At 38.1% G+C, this 26,282-nt stretch overlaps 1 protein-coding gene across 1 annotated transcript; it reads left to right on the top strand.

The window, feature by feature from the left end:
- Window positions 1-130: 130 nt before the first annotated feature.
- On the top strand, window positions 131-25,323 carry fam120b (family with sequence similarity 120 member B). Its single transcript, XM_079856219.1, has 11 exons — window positions 131-269; window positions 1,143-2,174; window positions 2,395-2,575; window positions 6,985-7,086; window positions 9,574-9,746; window positions 10,045-10,137; window positions 17,351-17,557; window positions 20,343-20,451; window positions 22,422-22,517; window positions 22,671-22,725; window positions 22,985-25,323. Exons 2-11 carry the CDS (start codon window positions 1,182-1,184, stop codon window positions 23,010-23,012), a joined length of 2,037 nt encoding a protein of 678 aa, XP_079712345.1. The 5' UTR covers window positions 131-269; window positions 1,143-1,181; the 3' UTR covers window positions 23,013-25,323.
- Window positions 25,324-26,282: the final 959 nt, after the last annotated feature.

The following is a 26,282-nucleotide window of genomic DNA, read 5'->3' as shown; positions in this document are numbered from 1 at the left end:
ATAGGTCAATTTAAAAGAATTTATCAAAATGTGTAACTGGCCACTAAGTGCCAGAGTATTCAGCGATTCCTAATCGATGGTTTAGTTTTTTATTTCGGATCATTAAAGGAGTGTGCTGATTGGCTGCTGAGATCGGCGGAACAGGAAGTGAGCGCAACATTGTAAACAAACACTCCAGTCGCTTCATGTAGCAGCCGTTCGCCAGAGAGTGTTCAACGCGAACTAACCAGTCAATTCTAGTCATATTATGCGTGACGCCCCAACGAATAGTGAGTCAGCTTTTGTTTCTTTAGCAGCATTAGGTTAAATATCTGTGACATTAAGTGATAAAATATACTAGTTGTCCATATCCTTACTGGCAACGACGCAGCATTAATGGCGAAATTCCCAGCATTCACACACACAGGTGGTCACAGTAAAGGGTTTCATTCAAATTACCTGAGAAATGTTTCTCAGGATTCAAAATGATTATAATGTGTGAAGAAAAATAAAATAATTAATGCCTACTAAGAAAGATTATAAACTCCTTAAACTGTCCGCAGGTTACTGATTGACGAGACATGGACCATAATGTGTTGTCAATATTGGAAAATCTAGCTTTCCCTTCAATGAATGAACGGATTGAGACTACAGGATGGGTTCAAACTGATTTTAGCATGGTCTACTTAATCGTCCCTTGTCGATTCAGACTAAAAATCTTGTGTTGATAACATAAACATATAATTTATTAAATGCATTAGCTATTTTAATTTTGAGGTAATAATAGTAACTACGTAAAACGAGGGAACGTATTTAAAAATCCTCTAAAACTCTCAGTAAAAATGTTATGGCTTGATGTTGAAGTCCTAGCAGGTGAAATATTGAAAGGACCCTCTGGATGAAGACATTTCATATATATTGAATAAATGAATATTGATATTAATAATTTTATAAATATCTGACCGTGTGAAGTACTAAATCTAGTAATGTTTCTTTACAAATTCACATGCACATTTTATGTCTAAAGTTTAATGTATATTTTCATCTATATACATTATTGGTTGACTTAGCAGGTGCACTGAGATTTTACATTGTCATAAGAGAGAAAATCTAAAGAAAGGGTGCATTAATGTTCATGTACTTATTTTTATGTTTCATTTTAGGCGCATGACCTTGCAGATGACCTTTTTGCGCAGCTGAACATGGGTGTGAAGGGATTGCAGTACTTCATGGAGACATGTTGCCCAGACGCATGTGTGCCAGTGGGCCTGAAACAGATGGCATTGAATCATGCCAAAGCCCATCCGGACAGCGCCGCCACGCTCGTAGTGGATGGAATGGCCTGTTTAAGGTACTGGTATCGCTGTCAAGCTTGGGTTCATGGTGGTCAGTGGCAAGAGTATATGCATATCCTCCAAGAATTTGTCGATGCATTCACGGCTGCGGGCATACGCTTAGTCTTTTTCTTCGACGGAACGGTCGAGGAGCAAAAGCGGGCAGAATGGGTGAAGAGGCGTCTGAGAGTCAACCAAGACATAGCAAGAATATTTCAGCACATTAAGACTCACGGTGAGCAGCCAAACAGCAGAGACCTTTTCTGCCTGCCCTCTGGACTCGCAACCTTCTCCAGATTTGCCCTCAAAAGCCTTGGTCAAGACACAAGGTGCTCGGTCCGAGAAGGAGATTATGAGATATCCGACTATGCTTTGTCTCACGACTGCATGGGCATCCTTGGGCAAGATACAGACTTTGTTATCTACAACACAGCCCCATACTTGTCCATCAGTAAACTCAATTTAAACAATATGACAACAGTGCTGTTGTCCAGAGAGAGGTTATGCCAAGTTTTGAAGCTTCATATGACTGACCTTCCTCTCTTGTCCTGTCTGTTGGGTAATGACATAGTGCCAGAGCATCAAATGCAGCGTCTTCGCAACAGTGCTTTGGCGTCATATCGAAAGAAACACATGCAAGTTCAGGGAGACAAGGTCTACGCTGTTGCAGAGTTCATTACTGCTCATCATCCCGGCAGGGAGGAGACACTGATGTTAGTTGAAGCAGAGGAAGAAGCTTTAGAAAAGGGAATACGCATATATTTACTTCCAGGGCAAACGTCCCCTTGGTTAAAGTGCTGCCGTCCCTTTCCTGAGTCTGTGCGTTCGATGGACAAGTATGTACCCGGTGAAATATTACAGGTAAGAAGGAAAAATGCAGTGTTTGAGACCATATTGAAAATATGGCATTTAAAATAAACTTGTTAATGTTTAGAAGTTTTTACTCTGATAATATGATTTGTATTCAGAAACATTGAACATGGAAACCTTTTCACTGAGACTTGTATTGAACAAACACACCAGACCCACCAGAAGTAACATGACTTTGTTTCTGTTCTTACTAAGTGTTTCCATGTCTCAGGCAGCGATGGAGAAGCACACGCGGGCAGAGTGTTTCCTGGTCTATAACGTGTTGTATGATGGAGTCGTGGACTGCAGTAACTCATTGGAGGATGAGGATGAGGTCGAGTTACCACCGCAGGCCGTCTTATATCTGCCTGTCCGAGAACGCATCTATGGCCTGATACTGCCAGTCCAGCCAGGTGCGTTTCGTCTCTGTATTTACTTAGAATTTATGGAAAATCTTTTCTGTTGAGTTGTATGCAACTGTGAAGAGGAAGCCGACTAAATGAAGAAGAGCATCTTCAATAACATCATCTCATTATTTGTACCATGTGCCGAAGCCGAATACTATGTTCGGAAAGGAAATTATGGATTCTACGGAGCGCCTACAGGGACATGGCGATGGAAAAAAATATGAGATGGGAGGAGAAAATATATTTCAATGCTTTTGGGTTCTCTCACAATTATATAGTTGGGTAATTATAATTTGCGGCATCATGGCCGCTATCAGTATGCTATCGAATTCGCGTACTCTGTGTATAGGGAACCGTGGTACTGACCACACATTTAACAAGTCTTCTTGCTCCGCCGCTTTTATCGAGGATGCATCAGGGGAGGTGAACTTGTGTGAACTTGAGACAGACAGGTATCCCAGAATGAGTCTCGCACCAACCAGCAAGCATCACTGGCCTAGGAGAAAACCTATATAATTAAAAAAAAAAACTACTGCTATCGTGTCACAAAATGTAGTTTTACAGGAGTTTTTTCAGGCGACAATGTAGTTTCTCTAATCTGTGGCCTATTTGAAAATTTGATCTGATGTTGTGAGATCCAGGCAATCACCGGGCGCATATATATTCACATATTGCCTGAACCACATTATTATGTTTCATATTTTTTAGGGCTGTCAAACGATTAATCGCGATTAATCGCATCCAAAATAAAAGTTTGTGTTTACATAATATATGTGTGTGTATGGAGTATAATTATTTTCTATATATAAATAATACACACACATGCATATCTATTTAAGAAAAAATGTGTTATTTATATATAAAATATTTATATATAATATAAATTATATATAATATAAATATATATACACAGTATATACATGCTAATATTTCTTAAATATATACATGCATGTGTGTGTATTTATATATAGAAAATAATTATACACCGTACACACATATATTATGTAAAAACAAACTTTTATTTTGGATGCGATTAATCGTTTGACAGCCCTAATATTTTTACAATGAAAACCAAAAGAGGCAGGGTGGTTTTTATATCATATTTTGTTTTATTGTTAAAGGAGTGGTTGATTTTAATTTCACTTTTTTAACTTTAGTTAGTGTGTAATGTTGCTGTTTGAGCATAAACAACATCTGCAAAGTTATGAAGCTCAAAGTTCAAAGCAAAGGGAGATATTTGCTTTTAAAGAAATCGTTTTATAAGGACTACAACAAACGGCTGGTTGGGACTACACGACATCACTAACCCTAAAATTTACATAAACTCCGCCCCCAGAACGCGATTTATAGATTATCATGACAGAATATGCTAATCAATGACTAGAAGATAACTACACATCAGCTTCATAAATTCATCAACTAACCATTCAGAAATGTCTTGTTGCATTCTACATGTTGTCACTTCTTCTTGAGTCTCTCCATCATTGTCTGACTCCGGTTTGAACATAAACATTGACATTTTCAGTGCATGTCTGTGTGAGGTAAAATGACACAAGCTCTTGAAGCTCCGCCCCCTGTGCTGAGAGCAGCAGCTCATTTGCATTTAAAGGGACAGACACAAAAACGGTGCATTTTTGCTCACCCTCAAAAAGTGATAACTTTAACATGCTATATAAAAATATCTGTGGGGTATTTGGAGCTAAAACTTCACATCACTTGTGAAAAAGGGCATTATACCACCCCTTTAATATTCAGTGAGGATAACCGGAGTAGCAAGGCGAGGTGAGTGATGTATCAAGTACGCCGCTGTTCCATTTGCAGAATTACCAATCTTTCGTCCTCCGGTCCTCAGAGTTTGTACTCCTGAGTCAAGTGAGTCCTGGCTCCCACCAGTGTTTGCTGTTAACTAAAACTAAAACTATTAAACTATTAAAATTGTTTTGTTAATTGAAATAAAGCTGAAATATATAAATATTAGATGAAAATTAGAAATGTTGCCTGGCAACTAACGGAAATAAAATAAGTTGAAGTACTAAAATTACTAAATCTAATACTGAAATAAAAATAAAAGTCAAATTATTTTAAAAAAGTAGTTTAGTAGTTTAGAGCTTTTGATCTCCATGGGGCAATTCATTTAAACTGTCATGGTGCAACACTTAACACATACATTCAAATACTCAAAACTACACAAAATACATAAAAATAATTTGTAGAACATCTGATTGTCCTTAAACGTCGCCACAGGGGCATCCACTCAAAGTCCCAGTGCAACGGGTGTGTGCTGTCTCCTATTATTTTGTGAGCCATCCTCAACATTTGCTGTTCATAATAAGATGTAAGACTTCTTAAAGGAGAACTCCGGTCAATTTTAACATTGAGCTCATTTTTTTGTAAATTTGGAGTGCTGTCAGTACAGAGAACAACGACAAAAATCGGTGTTGCCTACACCGTGTTATCCTCTTTTTAAAATTTGCACCCTGTTGACTTCAATGGGGCAAGTTTTAAACCTGCTTTTAGGCTCTTAACAACCTTGATGTGTCATTACAAGTGTGATACAAGTGTGTATTTACTTCCTGTTTTCGGTCGAAGTCCACAGTAGTCGATTGTCGAGTTCACGCGCGTGATCATAGGTAACTAAACCTATGCGCGTGAACTCGACAATCGACTACTGTGGACTTCGACCGAAAACAGGAAGTAAATACAGGTATGTGCGCTGGCTGAAATAACATCATTTTTATTCATATCTTGCAGTCAGATTCACCGTGTTCACTCTGAAGGAATCACTCACATGGCTGGGCACTTGTAATGACACATCAAGGATGTTAAGAGGCTAAAAGCAGGTTTAAAACTTGCCCCATTGAAGTCAACAGGGTGCAAATTTTAAAAAGAGGATAACACGGTGTAGGCAACACCGATTTTTGTCGTTGTTCTCTGTACTGACAGCACTCCAAATGTACAAAAAAATGAGCTCAATGTTAAAATTGACCGGAGTTCTCCTTTAAGCGAAAACCCATAACTTTAGAGCACATGTTAACAATACCTGCAAACGATTTTTGTTCTTTGTAGATGGTGTTGAAAACCAACAAATAAAAGAGAAAGACAAGATACTTTCAACAAACGAATTGTAAAATGACCTGAGACCAACTCTCTGTACATTGAAAGAATTAAGCTTCCTCAGCACAAACAATCTTTGGTGTGACTTTTTAATAATGGCATCAGAATTTTGGTCGAACTTTAACCTGTTATCAAAAGCATTAATGACCACAGGTTGAAGTGCCAGTGTTCTCCTACTAAAATTAATGATCGTCTCTTTAGTTTGTGACACATTTAGATCTAGTTTCATACAACTACACCAAGAAATAAAATGTACAAAACCGAACCATGTTCCTGATCTGAATGTGAAAGCAAAGAAAGCAACACAGTGTCATCTGCATATTTTACCAAATAACTATTATCTTGTGAACTCTGACAATCATTTGTATATAATATAAACAAAATCGGAGAAAGCGCACATCCTTGTGGTGTACCTGTGTTAGTATTTACTATATCCGATAAAACCCCATTAACCCTAACCCTCTGTTGCCTATTCGTTAAAAAAAAAAGGGTAATAAAAATGACAATCACATAAAATTACAAAAACATAAGATATAATTAAAATGAAAACTAAAAATATAAAAATAAAAGCTAATTCAAAATATAAATAAATACTATAAAAGTATATAAATAATACTAAAATAACACTGGTTACCAGCGTCATGGAAAACTTGGAAATATGAGGATTTTAATTTCTAAGCATGAAAAAGTTAAAATCTTAGAAACATTACTTGGTCAGTAAATGTTGTTCAAATTATGTGTGACTTGTAAATAATATTTTCAAAATAATTTTTGTCATTTTTATTCGTTGGTCAAAGTAAAAAAAATTGTCACATTTTGAAGAAATCTAGACTGTTGGACTGAAGTTTTTTTATGTAGTGATCTTAGGATAAGCATATTTTAATTTAAATATTATTTGTGTTTTATCTTTCTTAACATCTAGATGTTTTGTTGAAGTATAGACATTTAGGTTGTACTCTTACTCTGTTGTTTACAGAAAATAAATCTCCATTGCTCTATAAGATTCTGGGAATTGTCTCATGTCTGTCCAATATTTGTGGTGTGGGCAAATATGTGGTGAATGTGCTGTTGAAAAGAAGGGCCAGACCAAAGGGGACAAAACATATCAGATTTCAAACTGTGAGGACTACACTGTAATTTTGGAAAGGCTCTGTCAATCATATTATTTCATAACATACAAGCTGATTGCACAAATTCCCTTTGTGTGCCAATTTTAAAGGACTTTAAGATGCTTTCAAGATGTTTTTTTCTTGCATTATTTTTGCTCTCAATGTGCATTAACTTTTCTCTCTCCTTTATAGATTGTTACGGTCACACTGTGTCAGTCAAGGAATGGTTCGTCTTCCCAGGAAATCCACTTCAGGAGCCTACCAGAGTCACTCCAAAACCCCTCAACTATATAAGTACATAATTCAGTAGTTATGTTTCACATAATCATATACACTTGTCGTAATGAAGTACCTCACATAGGCCCGGTTTCACAGACAGGGCTTAGATTAAGCCAGGATTCAGCCTTAGTTCAATTAGGACATTTAAGTAGCTTTTATAAACATGCCTTAGAAAAACACATTACTGATGTGTATCTTGAGACAAAGCAATGGAACTGACATATTTTAAGATTTGTCAGTGCAAGTTGCTTTTACTTAAGACAACTCAAACATGCATTTTAGTCTGGGACTAGCTTAAAGGTGCTCTAAGCGATGTCACACGTTTTTTAGGCCGAATTTTTTTTTGTCACATACAGCAAACATCTCCTCACTATCCGTTAGCTGCCTGTCCCCTGAACACACTGTAAAAAACGCAGTCTCTCTAGACAGCCCAGGCTCCACAAATGGCAACAAAAACAAACTGGCCCAGCCTGGACCACGAAACATAACAAACAGTGTTCCAGCCAATAACCGACAAGAATGATTTGGGGATGGGGGTTGGGGTGGGGGGGTTAGTGCGCGTGCACATGAAGGGGGGTGCGGGGGAGTGGAGGAGAGAGAAGCATGAAGAGGGAGGTTAGCTAGAGGAGAGATGTCCTAACCAACGACAACGACTAACGTTAGAATTATATTCTCTTGAATTTTGATATGGCCGACACACGACCAAAGAGACGACGTTCAGATGAACAAATAACAAAGAAGAGGGAAAAGGAGAAAAAGCGCACAAAGTCCTGAATTTACACCGGAAAAGCCTTCGACTCGTTCATGACTGTTTCAGGAAGCACTGAAAGGGAGGGAGGGGGGTGGGGAGACGGGATGAGGAGGAGGAAGGGTCGAACTAGCCTCCGTTTTGTTGGACAATACTTTGAACGTCAACAAGAAGTGACGTCACCCAACATCACTTAGAGCACCTTAAAGGGTTAGTTCACCCAAAAATGAAAATTCTGTCAGTAATTACTCACCCTCATGTTGTTCCAACCACGTAAGACATTCGTTCATCTTCGGAACACAAATTAAGATATTTTTGATTAAATCTGAGAGTTGTCTCACTCCTCCATAGGCTTCTAAGGGACTGAAACTTGCTGGCCCAGAAAATGTATTAAAGACATCGTTAATATAGTCCAAGTGACTCCAGTGGCTCAATCTTAAGTTTATAAAGCGACGAGAATACTTTTTGTGCGCAAAAACAAACAAAAATAACGACTTTATTCCACTTTTCATTTCCTTCTCTCTGAGCCTCGGGTCTTTTCACGTAGTGTTTAAGCGTAGCGCGTCTGTGTTGCACAGAATGTTGTTTGTTTTTGCGCACAAAAAGTATTCTCGTCGCTTTATAAACTTAAGATTGAGCCACTGGAGTCACTTGGACTATATTAACGATGTCTTTAATACATTTTCTGGGCCAGCAAGTTTCAGTCCCTTAGAAGCCTATGGAGGAGTGAGACAACTCTCAGATTTAATCAAAAATATCTTAATTTGTGTTCCGAAGATGAACGAAGGTCTTACGGGGTTGGAACAACATGAGGGTGAGTAATTACTGACAGAATTTTCATTTTTGGGTGAACTATCCCTTTAAAGCCTTGTCTGTGAAACCGGGGGATAGAGTACCTCAAAGATCCTTGGACTTTGTCTTGCATGCAAAGCATCACACACTACCTCGTCTGATGCTGCTAAGTAATCCTGTGATAATCGCAAGAGATCTATGTTCAGTTGTTAGTGTACATGATTCTCTTTGTTTGCCTTTTTGTGTTTCCTCGTATCAGTGATTACACGACACAGCAAAATGTGATAAAAACAAAAAGACCATCTGGTTTGATAGGTGTATTTCGCACACTGCAAATTTCATCACTGCATTACAGGGCTCCCAACCTGGCAATATTAGGGAATTTTGAAATTGATTTCTAAGCCTGCAGAAGACCGATACTGCGTCCGAATATGCCTACTTTCCTACTATATAGTATGCGAAAAACAGTACGTGAGCTGAGTAGTATGTCCGAACTGGAGAAAAGTACATGGAAGACCTACTACTTCCGGCGAGATTCTGAAGTGTGCTTACGATGGACACTTTACTATCCCTGAGGGGCCACTAGAGAGGAGTTGTGAATGGAAGTGAAGCTGCAAATTGACACTGACAACATGGCAAATGTAGTACGTCCAAATTTAAGTCATAATACTCACATAGAACATACTTTTTAAACGGTTGTGAAGTAATTTTCAAACCAAATGTAGTACCTACTATATAATATTCCATTTTGGATGCAGTAAGAGTAATTTCTTAATAACGTTTTCTAGTTATGCTCAGCTAATATCCATCAGCTAGATTTGTGAGTACAATCATTTTTCAAATGATTTAAATCTTTGCCAAAATATATGGAACTGTATTAGAACTGTTATTCAATCATTAATTTACTCTCACACACGCCAACCCCCACAAAGTTAAATTTGTGGTCAATTTGTGATCAACAGAAGGGCCCCCTGATCTGATGGCCCTGTGGTTTAGGACAGACCCAGAGGTGAAAACAATCCAAGCATCAACACTCCTGGATGTCTTTGACCTGTATGAGTTTACTGAAGAGCTGAAGCAGTTTGACAGCCCTATGATTGCTGTGATTTGTCTTGTAACCTACATTGCCATTCAGGTTTGTTTAACTTTTCATCGTTGATGCCATGGACCACTGAGGTTTTCACTTGAATGTAAACAAATGGCTTTGTTTGGGTCCATTCGCACCACGTACGCTCTGTTAGCCTTTATTTATTAATGATGTGAACTCATTGCATGTCAAAAGAGTTCACCGGTGTCGTTTCAACACTGTTTATTGTGTGTAGCCCTTATCAGACAACTCCGATACCCTTGCATTGTGTATAGATGTGTGTGTGGTGACGCTTGATGCTTGTTGTGTATACTTGAATAAAAACACTGTTTGCTCTTGCATCTAGACGAGACAGCTTTCTCTGGAAGACGTAGATGCATATCTAAGCCAAGCTGTTTGTGTCAGATTCAAATCCTTCACAGAAATGCAACAGCTCAGGGTGAGTCATTTGAGCTACCTCTGCTTTTCTAAAAACATTGTTTTTACACTCACTTGCAGCTCACCCATTATAACTGGGCTTGGTTTGGAGTCTTTTACAAAACAACTGTGGTCATGCTTGTTATTTTGTAACATAGAGAAAAAAAAAAAAAAAGGACTGGCCGGTTTCACATTTGGTGCGATTACTAGGTCCAAACTTTTTCTGTGCTCCCGTAAGTGAGGCAGTCAAGATGCAGTCTCAGTTGTTCAGCGATTTTTCTGTGTCGAAGTCCAGTCATTTTAATAGAAATCACAATTATCTGTAATTTTGTGTGATGGCGAAGTATTTTCCTTAGATTTCCTACCTAGTTTACTACTGTTGTTTTAATCCGTCTCTTTTGTCCACTTTCAACCACTTCTATCCTGATTTCTTTGAGGGCAGGGTCTATGGGTGGGTAAATGTTTGGGATTTTTCAGATCTTTCGATCTACTGGACGAAATAAGCTCAACCAATTGTATACAGAGAGCAGCAGCTTTAGTTTCGGCTCTGACAGCCACAAGACCACCTGAACACTGTGAGTGTGATAGAAATCAGGAATGGTGAGAGAACATTGTGCTTGGTACATTTTTCATCTTCAAACTAAACTTGGGTCTTCAGCCGACAAAGTTTAAATCCCATCTGGCTAGTGCGCTTCCCATAATGTTTAAACATTAGATCTCTAGGCGGAGAGTCTTTTGTGGCTGTTTGAACACATTCATCCACATGAGCGTTTACACTACGAAAGCAATCTGGAAAATGCGTTTTCGACTACCTCTGGAAGTGGTTGAAAAGTGGACAAGCTCAAACCGTTTTAGACCCTGTTTACACCTGTATTTAACGTCATCCACTTGTGATCGGATTGACAGAAATGCTTCTTAATATCAGGGTTAAACAGGGCCTATGTGAACTGCACTTCATTCTGTGTGAATTCACTATTCACAATAGACAAATTGTTTGCCTGTGAAATTTAGCTATTGTTGACCACACATTCATATCATGAGAAGTACTAACAATAAACCTTAGTCAGGGTAGCTGTGAGGGATAGAAGTACAGTGCCTTTATTGTACTGTTTCCATCTTTCAAAAAAAAAAAAAAAAGTAGACAAAAACTCCATAAAGCAGTTTGTGAAAAATATGTGATCTAGGATCTTAATACAGTGCATTGTAAAGGCCAATGATTCCCTCACAGCCTCGCTTTCTTCCGCGTTAAATTCAATATGGCGTCTAACCTGATTAAGGCCCTATACCAAGTTTCAAACAATGTCCAAAACGGTGAAGGCTACAACAGAAAGGGATTTATGAAAGAAAAATAGATGTTTTTAAATAATAATCAGTCTCAGCAGAATGCAGTTAAGTGCTTTTCGTTTCTTGAAAACTGCGAGAGATACGTCTGTCCAAGTAGGATTGGGATCATTCCACCAGGGGAATTCCAGCGGGATAGTTTACCTGAAAATAAAAAAAAATGCATTATTTATTTGTTTCCTAATTAAATTATCTTTGGACACCATTGAGTTTCATTGTATGGACAAAAAAAGCATTGAGACTGTTCGAAAAAAGAAAGTCATACAGGTTCGAACAACATGAGGGTGAGTAAATTATGACAGAATATTCATTTTTGGGTGAACTCTTCAACATTGGATTATAAAGCCATGGTTTTATGTGAACTTTCAAGTAGGGATGCAGCGAAATTTCGGCTGCGGAAAATTATTGGCCGAAAATGGCATTTTCAGTTTTTGGCCGAAAGAAAATAAACAGCTGAAAATATACGCACAAAATGATGTCAAAATACCCGTCTCTGCAAGTATTCTTGTAAACACAGTCGGTTATGTCTTAAGTGAGCGTAAAAGAGTTGAGAAAGAAATCGGATGTGTATCATTATATTGGATCCGTGCATTCGGTCTTAGTGACTGCAACCTATAAATACCTGCTGTTATGTCATGTTAATCAAACAACAAAACACAGCTTTAACAAATAATAATCTATATTTAATTTGTAATCTGAAAACTCTACAGTTAGACCCTACTTTATTTGTAACTTTGTTATACTGTATTTATCTATGCTTGTAATTAGTGTATTTGATCTCACCCCCAAAATGTACAAATATACAAGCTAATTTTAAATAAGAAACGAATCATTTTTAAAGAGCATTTTGGGTTTCGGTTTTTGGTCAAGAGCATCCAGAATTTTTGCTTTTTGGTGCATCCCTACTTTCAAGTGTTGTTGATCTCATTAGTTATGACTTAAGCTACAGTAGATCACAAACTCTGTGCCTCCATGTCAAAATGGCACAGCAACATGGAGTTGCAACAAATCATGGCCTTTTTCTTAAAGGATATATCAGATTCTTTTGCTATTTGAAAAAGAAAAAAAATGAGGATAGAGACTGGAGGGATAATTTCTGGTTGCTTTGCGACATTCCTCCCAAAAACTACTCTAATTGTGGTCTGAACCTGAGAGTGATGCTCTGGTGACGGGCTCCGCGTCGTCCCCGCCGGCGACCACAGGGCTATTTCAGCTCCCACCCTAATTTAAACCTCCTATCCGTGCTATTTCAGACACGGCCAAGGGCGGCCTGTGGTTTTGCAGTGCTTGCTTGGATTGAGAGTCCTCCCCACAGCACAGATAATGGATGATAGAGGGCCAAATTAGAGCCTCTTGGGAGATATCCAAGAAGCCACCTCCTAATTTACGGATCCTCCTGTGTCTACGGCTGTCCTCTTTGCGTCTGGTGTGAATCCCTCCAGTCTGTTGTATTCAGATGCTGATGCATATCTCACACTTGACTCATGTAACGTCAAGCTGTTGACAATACAAATGAACTGTTAAGTTGTATTTATATTTTTACAGATCGTATGTTTAATTATGTTTGCTAATGTGGTTCCAAAGCAAAGAATTTCAATGACTTTTAGACAATTACTGGCTCTGTATCTTTTATGCCCCGTAATGGTTGTTTATTGTGAACTTGGCTGCGGTATTTATTTGTATATGGTCCCGCGTGTTTACGTTTTGGCTCAAGTGAAGTGATATGGCTCGGTTTATGTTGCCCACAATATGTTAGGTGATGAATGATAGCGTTGAGGGATTGTGTGTTTAGAAGGCGTGCACGGCAACAGGTGTTGGATTGCTGCCTGACCCAGAGACGCGTGTGTGTTCAAGGCACAGTGGCGACAGCCTGCCGCTGGCCAGATGAAAGTGTGTAAAGCTCCTCTGCCATGGGGTGGTGCGAGCACCTGTTACATGCACCATTGTTGTCTCCCATTGGGAGTTACACTGTCACATCTGCCTGAAATGGGGGGGGGGGGGGGGGGTATTAGGAGGCAGAAGAGCCAGACAGATGGCAAGAGAGTCTCCAGGGGCGTCCTGATTACCCCCGTCTAATCAGTTTCCCCCTGTGTTGCTTTGTCGTAGTAAGGGAATGTAAATGCAAGCTAAGGATGCCACTACATTGCATCTGTTATTGATGAGAATCATGTGTTTGAAACAAATTCATACTTTTATTCAGCAAGGATGCATTAAATTTACTTTTTTTTTTTCAAAAGATTTCTAATTTAAATAAATGCTGTTTTTTTTTTTTTTACTTTCTGTTCATCAAAGAATCCTGAAAAAATATATCTCCGTTTCCACAAAAATATTAAGCTGCACAACTGTTTTCATTGTTTCATTGATGATATTGAGAAATGTTTCTTGAGCAGCAAATCAGCATATTAGAATGATTTCTGAAGGATCATGTGACACTGAAGACTGGAGTAATGATATTCAAATAAAAAAATTGTAATACTATTTCACAATATTGATCAAATAAATTCAACCTTGGTGAGCATAGGAGACATAAAAAAATTAAATAAAATAAAAAACATTTAAAAATTTTAAACGGTAGTGCTATAATTTGTTGTCATTTATTACAACAGTAATTGTCATTGATTCAAACTGATTCATACTGACAACGCATGAATTTAAGACTTTTTGATCAGTTAAACTGGTTTAAGAACCAGTTCAGAAACACTCGAGGGTGTTCCGTTAACGGTTCCACACTACAAACACAGTAGTAGTTCAACTCGTGAACAAATGATTCTTATGAGTCACATCTTTTAAAGGAATCAAAAAGATGCACAAATCAAAGTTTCGAGCAGTTCAGAAACATTAAATTCCTTATGATTAAAAAAACAACTAAAGCAAATCTTTGTGCATTGTGCTTGAGGTGATCGGAATTTGGTGCATTGGTGGATGAATGTAGTCATTCAAAAACCATAAACAGAACTAAATCATTCACCTCCAATATGTTTAAGTTCTTGACTCTCAACACTTTAACTGAACAAGCCTGGCTATACAGCCCAGAGCCCACTATGTTTATTAAGTAAATGTAAAATTGAAAGTTCATTCAAATACCACACAAGATTCAGACAAGCCTTGTCTTGTCATGCATTCATGTTTACAGTAGTAACATTGAGCAGATGTGCATTAAGGTATGGCACAGGTGCGGAGCCTGACACAAGGCTGTAGTTGGCCATTAATGCTGATCTGCGTGTCCTCAGGGGGTCCAGCGGTCCTTCGGGCATCTGGAGCAGCTCTCATTGTTCACTGCTGAAATGCTTGCAGAGCAGCTGCTGTTCTGGTTTGTTGTCCCTCTCTATACCTTTACAGCAGCAGGGTGGCATCAGCTTTGTCCCGGGGCCTATTGACTTCCACGCTGAGCAATTAGTGGCTTTAAAGGTGCTAAGACTTTTACGTGTCTTTTTAAGCGGTTTAATCAAAGCCGGTCTACTTCATCCCACTCTCTAAACCTTATGCATAACAGTGAATGTGATTAAATGCTCTCATTTTACTGAAGAGGCATGGTTTCAAAGAGGAAGTCAGGCCAGAGTAAACAGCGTAATATTTCAAATGACGGCCTGGCTCTCAATCTGTGCGCCTGGAAGGCTTGGGCAGTGGGTTGCTGCTGTCACTTCGGCTTTATCTCCAGGCTCCCTTTTGTTTGCTTTAGTCTAAGCTGTGTTTGAGAGCGGAGCAGGTGGCAAGCCAATTTCACATTTTCATGTCACGAAAGCTAATCAGCCCCTCTCTTATCTCCTGTGGGTGGGGGACCAGGTGACCAGCGGACAGTCTGGTGGGGGGTGGGGGACTCTTTGTAAACATCCCCTTATCCACACTGCCACTTCAGGTGAGCTCTACGGGTCACACCCTGCCTCCCTCCCGTTGAAACACACAATAGGTAATAACAGCATGATGAATTTGAAACCAAGTTGCTGTAAAAGTGCTGTCATTTAAAGGAACAGTTCAACTAAAAATAAACATTCTGTAATCTTTAACTTGCATTGTTTCCAACCTGTATGACTTTCTTTCAGAAGTTTAGCTTAATGTTCCACACAACTTCAGGGATAGCTAGGAATGCACAGTTTTGGGAGGGAATCTAATTGCAATATAAACTTTTTTGCTGTGCTTGTTTGTAGGGCTGTACAGTTTGCCTAAAATGTTGTGATTAGATATCAGTATGACTATAAAATAATAATAATAATAACAATGATCAATAATAATAATTATTATTATTATTATTACTAAATGAAAATATAAAAAATGCTAAAAATGCTAAATATTTCTATTGTAATATTTCACTGTAAAAAAAATCAAGTATTTAAGAAAAATAATATAATTTTAATTTACAATACAACTAAAATTTCAATACTAAAATTTCTGGCTATCTTAAAAAGGTTAAACCATCAAACTTTTATTTTGACAGAAAATGCTTTCCAAAATGCATGTTATAAGTGTCCCAAACTCAAAGCAGATGCAGAGATTTGGAGCATTTTCTGCAAAAAGCGGTGGATCATGAGCTGTTTATGATCCGGGCTTTACTCTGAAACACGCAGCACATGAATTTATTTAATTTAATTTAATTGTAGACTTTGCAATTTAAGTCATATTGCTATTCCAGTTTTATTTTGATTAATCCTGCAATAGTGTAGCGATGCTTGAAGCACAGCTCACTCAGAAGTCACTTTCAAACCAAACTGTGCCCCGTTTCGAACTAAACTTCCAGTGTGAAAGCACCCTTAGGCTACGTTTACACGACAACGATATGCTAAAAACAGAAACGTTATTTCTTTGTACAGATGACAATGTTATCAAAACGATTCCCATTCACACGAGTCCGCGAAAATTACTAATAACACTGCATTATGCATGGCAGACAAGTAGTTGGCGATGTCACTTCGTAAAGAAAGACTACGTGCCTGCGCACATACGCATTATTTTACTACAGTGCACTCGAGCCGAACGCTCATGCCTATAGACAATTTACATAATCTATTGTTGTACGAATTTCATTCTAAGAATGTTAATCTTGATAATACTGTAATATTATATAATATTATTCATATTTACAAAGCCAGAAACATTCATATAAAGTCCCTTTTACTTCCTTTAAGAAAATGTCAAAACCTTTGAACACAATAGGCTTCGAAAACATATATCATCCTTGACTCTGTTGTAAGGAACCTTTAATTTTTCATTATGACAAAATGGTATATTGTGTTGATTTGTGTAATTCTTATAACCACTCGTAAAGATGTCCATAGGCCCCCCCTTATTTCTTACTGTTAATATCTGTATCCTTTCATTTGCAAAAAAAAAAAAAAAGCTGATAGACTAAACACGTAAGACGCATGTGCATGACGTCACCGTTTTCACAGATTCGCATTTTTGTAGTTTACACGGAGATGATAAGGGTGTCGTTTTCAAAAATTTGCACTTTGAAACCTGTTTTCAAAAGTTTACGTTTTTGGGCCACCAAAATGCCGTTATCGTGTAAATGAAAAGAACTACCTAAATTTAAACTACCTAAAACATAAAAATGATTTGTAATGGAATTTTTTAGTTTGGCTTACGTCCCATGGGATTACATGAAGAGGCGGGGTTTATGACCTATGCTGCGGCCAGCCACCATGGGGCGATCAAAATGTTTTGGCTTTACTTTTCAGGACGTGTTCGGCACACTTGGTCAACACAGAAAACTTCTATGTCATCAAAATCTATGTTGGAAAATATTTTGCCCTCACCAAAACTCTCGTGCAGATTCCTATTGAAATGCCTGGGTTTTGTTTGGATAATTTCGCAGAGCAACTGTAAATGTGACCGCTCCTTTGCAAACTATTTAATTTTGTTCTTTATTTCTTATACCATGTAATCCCTCCCCCATGCAGACCCCTGTTGTAGACCCTAGGGCCGTCCAGCTCGGCTCTCTCTTTGTGCGTGGTCTGACCTACCTCATCGCAGCCAACAGTGCATGTGGTCTCCCTTTCCCAATGGGTGAGCTCATGCCGTGGAAGACCTTTGACGGCCTGCTCTTCCATTCGAAGTATCTGCAAGCCCACTCAGGCAGTCCAAAAGAGGAGCTTCTCGAAGGCAATGTAAGTACAGAAAAATGCCATTGGCCCTGTTTACACTTGGTATTAACATCCGGCTTGGATGATCCGATCACAAGTGGTCATTTGAGACCGATACATACATTTCAGTCTCACCACAAACATGACATTTCAAAGCCACACGGAATCCTTGTTTTAGCAAAATGGTTGATTGACAGGTGAGTGGGCGGCCTTTTACTGTTGACTTGGATGCATCTGAACGGATTGGTATTTACACTACAAATGCAGTGTGGTTGCAATCTTCAAATGTGGTTTGATTAATAAAATCACAAAATGTTTTTAGCCCTGACAACCTAATATCAGATGTAAACAGGACCTAGCATGATCCTTTTTTATATATATATGTTGTCATGACTATGCAGCTCTATCGAGGCCTGCTGACATGCTGGAAATCAGGGCAAAGGAAACAAATGATAATCAGTTCATTGTATGGCCCACACATATTTTGTTTACTGGATTTTGTTTAATTTTTGTTTACATGTCTTTGGTTTACTGCAAAACAGATACAGAATCTCTTTTGTTTTTGATTTCTGTAATGTTTTTTTTCCGGAGCCAAGGGACAAAAACGTCTAAATAATTTTTTAACCCACACATATAAACATGGGTTTATAATTATAAATGGAGTCAGGAACTAACTCAGACTGCATGGTCACCTCTTGTCTTCATGGAGGTCTCTGTACAAACAGAGTACGTCTCAATCAGTTGTGAATCAGTATATCATTTACACAAATTCGGGCACTGGTAAGGACAGTAAGGACCCCTGGCTCACTAAACATTGGGACACTGATGGTGACATGACAACAGGTTCGTCATTGTCAACGTCACTACTCATATTTATGAACAACAGCAGAACTGATATTTCTTTCGGCAACATTTCAGCCATAATTTAATTCTAAGGGCCCTATTTTAACAATCTAAGCACATGGTCTAAAGCGCACGGTGCAAAGGCACTTAGGGCGTGTCTGAATCCACTTTTGCTAGTTTAACTATGGGAAAAATGGTCGGCGTACCCGGCGCATGGTATAAAAGGGTTGTCCCTATTCTTTTAATTAGTAATGGGTGTGTTTTGGCCGTTACGTGCAATAAACCAATCAGAGCCTCATCTCCCATTCCCTTTAAAAGCCAGTTGCGCTTGCACCATGGCAGATTCGCTATTTACATGACGGAATTTGCAAGCAGAAAAACTGAACGCTTCTCTAGCGAGGAAACGGATCTGCTCGTGCGCGAGGTTAAAGCGCTAGCAGACTTTGGGATGAAGTGTATGCTCGTTGTGGACCCGCCTATAGGCGCACATTACTAACGCGCTCTTTAAATAACTAAAAAAATCGTTGATATTTTGAGGCAACTGAAACCTGGTCTAAAGTCAATGGCGCAATATTTCAGTTGCCTCAAAATAGCAACGCGCCAACAATGTGCCTGAACACACCTCATTTTCAGACCAGCAGCCTATGGGCGAACAGATGGGCGCAAATGCATTTGCTATTTAAAGAACGTGGCGCAGTACGTGAAAATGATAACTGCGTCAGGCTGAAACTAGCAAAAAAAAACTTGCATTGCGCCGGGTGAATGGCAGGGCCCTATATGTATTATGTTCATTACCTGTCTAGCAATGTATCTTCATGCTAAAATGTAATTAAATTAAATCAAATTTAGGTTTCTTTTATTTTGAGTTGTATTGAGTTGGCTCGCACGATTTGTTTCGTGCTTTAGAACTTCAGTTAAGGAAACACAGTGAGCATCGATGCTCCCTGGTTTTCACAGTGCATTTTGGGACTTTTTAGGGTGCAAACGTTTCAGTGCATTGGAAAGATTTTGCGATTGAGACAGCCCTTAAAATGGCCGACTCCCTGATCAGTGCCCTGATTACTGAACTAGGGAGCTGATTGAGACACACCCTTTGACAGTTGCCCCAAAACGTACTTGTAACAAACATCAAACCAAGTGACATCTGCAAACAAATAGTGCAGGACCTTTTCTCAGAACTAACTTTTCTTTTTTAAAATGAATGCCATTAGGTCTGACACACTTTTTTGTTTACATTTTTTTTTTTTTTTAATATGAGTGTTCAAATACCTATGGATTTAATCAATTATAGATGCACATTTGGATTGAGATTTTTAAGTTTATTGTGTATGCATGGTGCAGTAAGCGATTTCTGAGAAAAACTGTTGAAAGTTAAAATCAGCACCTAATCAAACAAATTTGTGAATATTTGCTAGATGTCTGTTTTGTATGTGTGCTGAAAAAAATGATGATGTTTGTACATAGTCCTGGCTGTTTAAATAGGAGAAGAAAAACAAAGTGGATCAGACTGATCCACGGAGCACCAAAACACTATTGTAGGCAATCAGCAATAAGGGGCGTGTCCACTCATGAAGGGGGAGGATAGCTAGTGAGCAAGAGGGAGATTAGAAGAAAGACTAAATAGAGAGATGACAGATATTACCAAAGAGGGTTACGATCAGGCAAGAACTTTAGGACCCGCAGGAAGTCCTGAAAACAGACACCTAGATTGCTTTGTTTCTGCTCGATATGTGAATAACATTGCCTTTTTGCTGTTTCACGGAAGATATGCTGTTGTTGAATCACAGCTGATTCATCCATACTTGCTCGTGCTGTCAACATACATACATGGTTACCTGTGTTGCTTAGCATGTTCGTTATGAAGGGAGGGGTGTGTTTTTTTGGGTGTCGATTTCAAATATCAACAGTGTTTCTCATAAATCGCTTACCGTACCTTTAAATATCTAATTTGTCTATTGTCTTTTAGCCCTCCTGGATATCTTTGTTCTTGTCTGTCAGAGAGCTGGTGCTGGGAGCCTGCAGGAGACGCGGCACCCCCGTCCAGAGCCGACCACGCAGACTACAGTACAGAGATGGTGCGGATCACTCTACATTTCCTTATCCATCACTTTACTTGATAGAAATTCATTTTCATACTAACTTTCTGGGAAAATATATGGAATTCTACTAAATGGATTTAAATATAGTAAATTGTTGTAATGCAGCTAAGAGTACTCAGATTATCCAGAATTATTTTAACAATTAAACAGACAAATTGCGGTGCATTTGTATTTGTTTTGAATGATGGATATTTGATTTCTGTGGGCTTCTAATGATTTTTTTTTTTTTTTTTTGTGGACCTGGTTGAGACTCAAACAAATGGAATACATGCAGAAACGTCCAGGTTACTTGCACATAAACAATACCCAGCCGTCTTTAATAAAACCCTCCATCTGGTCTGTGACAGTGGAAACAATCTGTTTGGAACACAGTATTTTAGATAGAGGGGATGCTTTGTCATAACAAGAATAATTCTGGGTTACTTTTTATAGGTGGCGATCTATATTAAGTAACATAACAAGACAGCAAAATTATAACGTGGTGGCTGTTACAAACTCCTTGAGCCCCTTTTGCTTTTTACCACCATCCAGAGTTTTGTGGTTCTGTCCTAAGATTAAAAGAGACCTTATGGTGAAATTGTCTCCATCTGGTTTGCCTCTTGATGTCGACCAGCTCATGAACTGCTCATGTTGTGTCTTAGAGGCAAATAGACTGTTTATTGTCATCAGATATTTTAGTCAGATTATGGCAGACCGGCCATGTTTCGAATACTTATCCTTCTCAAGACTTATCCTGTTAGATTGATGTTCTTTTTTTTAATACCGTGGTTGTCTGCAATTCCAGCTTGTTTATTTTGTCATATGCCATTCTTAGAGCATCTGTTGTGCACAACATGTTTTTTTGTAACTTCATAACAATCTGAAAAACAATGCTTGTTGGACTTTCCATGAATCCAGTACAGAACCTGGTCAGAAACTCCAAATTTTACTTTCTTCAACAATTGGTCTGTAAAAAGAGACACTAAAATTTGGGCCATGTTTAAATGCATTGATTTTTGTAATTTGAAGGTATCGTAGTTACATTGTACTTAAATAAGTACTGACTAATATTAATTACTTGTACATACTATAGAGTTAGGGTTTGGTTTAGGGTCAGTTACTCGTAATTATGATTAATTTACTGTTATTACTATAGGAAGTACATGTAGTAACCGTCACCTTAAAATAAAGCGTTACCTAATTAATTTCTAACAAAGATCATTAAATATCATTTTTTTATATACAACATTTTTTTTTATAAAAAATGTAAATAAATACCACAGTTGGTAAAAGGGTTGCAAGTAACAGCATTTGTCACTCATTAGGAGCCAGTTTGAGACCAAATGTCTGTAGTTACTGATAAATATATTTATATATTAATTAAAGATTTTTTAGCAATAACTGGTAAATGGATTAAATTATTCGGTAACAAGAAGTGATGTGTGTTAACTTTCTAACATATCATTCTTACAACAAAAAAGTAATGGAATTTGAGTTTCTAATGCTTAAAATCAATGGAACATCAAAGTCTAAAGAGTTAAAAATCCACAGCAGAAACAAAATCCTATCATCCCACAATTGCCCTGAAAACCAAAACGAGTTTATATTTCAGTGTGGTGATTCTGACGGTTTGTCATTTGTTCTCATTTCTTTTCCTAAACTTGGCCTCTGTTGCCTGATGTTAATTCACCCCATTATTTTTGTCTTAGAGGATTGTTTTGAATCTCAGATGGTCTAAAGTGTCAATTGCAAGATGCTGTCGGGCTAGACGTATAAAAAGTCTGTTTTTAATTTATGTGCGTTTGAGGCAGTAATCATTGCCTCAGACTTTTGGGGACGTGGTGGTGAAGTTCAGCTTCAGAATTGTACGTTTTATGTTTCCAGTGATGCTCCACTGCAAATACTAATTGTGAGAGAGTCAAACCTCCAGTTAAATCTGCATTTAAATGCTTGTTTTATTGGCTCAGCGTGGCCTGTGGAGGTGGATGATCTGCGTGGAGAAAGACGACCCCAGCTCCATCACACCACACAGCAGCCCGCAGCTTCAGCACACTACCAGCAAGGTACAACACAGTACACAAGACTAACACTTTCACGGGCATAAACACAATTAAGGCTTACAAGAACAAAGCTGGTACAGGTCATATTTAATGAGTTTAATATTAAGAAGTTCATTTGGTATTAAAGATCAATAATAAGTGTAATGTCTTCCATAGGTTATAGACCAAGACCAAGGCATCCAAAGAGAGGAAGGTATCAGCTTGCACCAAGGTGAGATCTATCTATCTATCTATCTATCTATCTATCTATCTATCTATCTATCTATCTATCTATCTATCTATCTATCTATCTATCTATCTATCTATCTATCTATCTATCGTTTAATGATGTATGTACCAATATCAAAGTTTGTCCTGACTAACTGTACTTTTGTAATTTCCTGCATGCCATTGGTAGTAGAATCAGCAATCTACCTCTAATCTGCATTGATAACTGAAATTACTTTTTTTTCCCCTTTATTTTGTTATAGATGGCCAAATTCTCAAAACACAGACTGATGAAAAAGAAATTACTCTTGTGGAAACAATTGTCACCCCCTGAACGAAGCACTAATAAATTGCATTCTCAGATATGAATGTTCATGTCCATGTTTTTGGACGCCTTTTTTAGATTTTTTCCCTTTTGTTTTGACTTCAGATAATCAGTGACAGATGTCTTTGCAGTATCAGTGCATCACTCAAAAACATGATATTTTACTTGAATGTGCAGTTTTACTGGCAGAGAGGGATAACCCTGTGTTATCTCTGAACACAGATAATTCTGTGTTCAGTGATATCCTGAAAAGCCCTCAGAATTATATCTTATAGTGAGATTACAGTCTTTTTTCTTTTTCTTTTCCATGTGGATGATATGAATCAGTGACCAAAATGGAAGCTTCCTAAACTGTGTGCCAAACCCATTCATTCAGCTCAGATGCTAATTAGTCTCAGATGATCTCTTACCTTTCAACTGCTGGTTTGACATTGACTCCAGTTGTTCGCAGTTAAAACGATATTTTTTTGTCTCCCTCAACACATTTAGATTCTAGACTTTCAAGCAGCCATTCTGTAAAAAATTGTTAATAATAATGCGTGTCATAGCGTTGAAAGTCGCGGTTAATGTGATCCAAAGCAGCCGGATAGAGAGATGTTTGGACAGAATCGTGGTTTTGGCATATCACGACCAAAATGCTCCCACTTCAACCTCATATTCTGTTGATACTCTGTTTCATGACCATCATGTCTGCATGTTCTAGTATTGCAAACTTTTTGTGTGCTCATGCACTATTTTATGTCATGCAAACATTAAAAACAACCTGAAATATTCACTACCGCTCAAAAGTTTGAAATAATTAAGATTTTTAATGTTTTTGAAGAAGCCTCTTCTTCTCACCAAGGCTACATTTATTTGATCAGAAATACAGTAAAACAGTAATACTGTGAAATGTTACAATTCAAAATAACTGTGTTCATGTATTTTATAATGTAATGTATTCAATTGTAATGTAATGAAGTATCAAGTGACACTGAAGACTGTAGTAATGGTAACTTCTTTCAGAAACTTTAATAAATCTTAATTATCCCAGTTTTAAACGGTTGAAACTCACGTCAGTACAAAAATTCAGTGAATTTATTTATTACTTTAGTGATAATGAGCTTTTTTTGGTCTGTTTTCTCTTTGCCCATAAGGCTGTGAATCAGTCCCTCTGCTAGGTGTTGTTAAACACCCCAGAGCGGAAATAGGATATGGAGAAAGTTCCATAGCTTAAGTGGTCAAAGCACAGCTCTTCCCCTTATCTACAGAGAATGAAAGCCACAGGAATGAAAAACAGTACTAGACAAACACGTGACTTGGCGAGAAAGGGCCAGAGCATATAGGCACAGCAGGAAATGGAGGCGACAGATTTATTCATGCAAAAACAAGAGCAGATTGACGAACCTTTGGCAGTTGAAAAGACTCAAGTGTTTGAAATTGACAGTAGGGGATCATTGGAAATTGAAAACCATGAAACTATCATTGCAGTCCATTTGGAAATCAAATAAAAGTCTGAAAGGAAGAGAACAATGGAACTGAAATGGTGCTCTGGTGAAGTATGAAATATGAACAGTAACTGGTAATACAAATTGTGACATTAATACATTAATTTCACAATTAGCTCTTTCAAATCCATCTGTACAGTCCTAAAATAAAGTGTTTAGAGTATATGAAGAGTGTTAAGACTTTAAATAGCAACAGAGCACAAGCCAAACCAACATTATAAACTTATATACAACAAAGGTAGTTTAAATTGTAAGAATATTTCACAATATAACAGTTTTTACTGTATTTTTGATCAAATAAATGCCCCAACCCCAAACTTTTGAATATATATTTATATTTTGAATATACTTTTTTTATACTTTTGTATAAGCACACACACACACACACGTATACCAACTCCATTATGCTATTGGCATTTCTAAACAAAGATGGCTGGTCGTTGTTTAGTTCTTTTGTGATTCATTTCCTTCCCATGGCTCTATTGAATAGGTTTATATGTTATTGCTAAACATCGGTTTTCTTTATGGACAAAACGAGAATAAATTTTTTTTCCCCCACCCGGAACCCAACAGTTGCACTTCAATGGAAAGGGCTGGCATGTTTCTTATGCAAATGTCGCATTGAATGAAGTTATTTTTAAGTGTACAGGATAATTTCCTGTGCAGCGTTTTGCTTTGATTCTAAATCTGTTTGTTCAGACTGCCCCGTCCTGGCACGGGCCGGGTGCCGATTGTGCATCCAGCCCTTTTTTAAACTAAATAAATAAAACCACTAGATTAGCAACACTACAACACATTGTCCTTTTCATCTGTTTAATTATAGCATATGTTTGAATGTGTGCACTAATGGTAAATATAGCCTGTGTTCTCATGGCAGTGTGGTCACAGCTCAGAGTTAGCGTGAGGGTGGGCGGCAGTCGGCGTTTGTTCTGCATCAGGCACTGGAGGGTGGAGGTGGGGACACACGCTGCCACAAGAAGCCAGACTTTGGCACGCTGTCATCACTGTTTCCTTCACAGAGCACGAGAGAGACGGAGGGAGGGAAAGCGGGCATGATGGAGCCAACAATTATCTGGCGCTTGCATATTCTTTTACTCCTTGTGAAATTGAGGACAGGAGGGGCTGCTCTTTAGAGTCTGGGGTCTCTACTGGGAAAAGATGTCTCGGGTATGACGGAGAAGAGAGATTGTGGGCATTTTTGAGAAACAATTTAGTCCCCAAAACAGCAGCCACAGCAACATTCTACTTCCTGTGACCTATAATAGTTATATTAACCTATAAGGTTGATTCTGCTCAGTGTGTGAATAATAAAATTACTCAGTCAACTTTTTTTTTTTTTTTTAAGGAGTTTCTATAGGTGCTTTTAATGCTGCAATTATGGGTTTTAGCATCCCGAACACAGTTAGCCAAACGTCAGCTCTTCAAAACTAGATTTTTTTTAATGTACTTTTAATTAAGTGCTAGAGACCGTATTTTTGGTGATACCGTTTGGTACTACTTATCATAACAGAAACCACTTGAGCATTGTACTGTTGTATTGTATCTCTCTCAGACGATCAGAATGTTAGTTTATTTATCTGATTGGCTACTGTAATAAAGTTTGGAACGTTATTGTAATGTGTAACAAAGTTAAAGGTTCAGGGATGGCGGAACCTGCAAATGTTCAACATAACTTTAATAATAAACATAAACATAAACAACTAAATGAAAGTAAAGCGGCACCCCCACATGGATGGCTGCCGCATAGAC

This window comes from Squalius cephalus (genome assembly GCF_949319135.1).
Source record: "Squalius cephalus genome assembly, chromosome: 21".
Taxonomy (NCBI): Eukaryota; Metazoa; Chordata; class Actinopteri; order Cypriniformes; family Leuciscidae; genus Squalius; species Squalius cephalus.
The sequence above is the reverse complement of the archived record's forward strand: the minus strand, read 5'-3'. Positions and strand labels throughout refer to the sequence as shown.

What these genes read in the sequence shown, in the direction of transcription:
- fam120b (XM_079856219.1), top strand. Translation starts at nt 1,182, where the DNA reads ATGGGTGTGAAGGGATTGCAGTACTTCATGGAGACATGTTGCCCAGAC. An exon ending in CAGAAATGCAACAGCTCAGG is followed by an intron (nt 10,138 to 17,350) that starts GTGAGTCATTTG and finishes TCCCCCATGCAG; the next exon opens with ACCCCTGTTGTAGACCCTAG. An exon ending in CAGACTACAGTACAGAGATG is followed by an intron (nt 20,452 to 22,421) that starts GTGCGGATCACT and finishes TTATTGGCTCAG; the next exon opens with CGTGGCCTGTGGAGGTGGAT.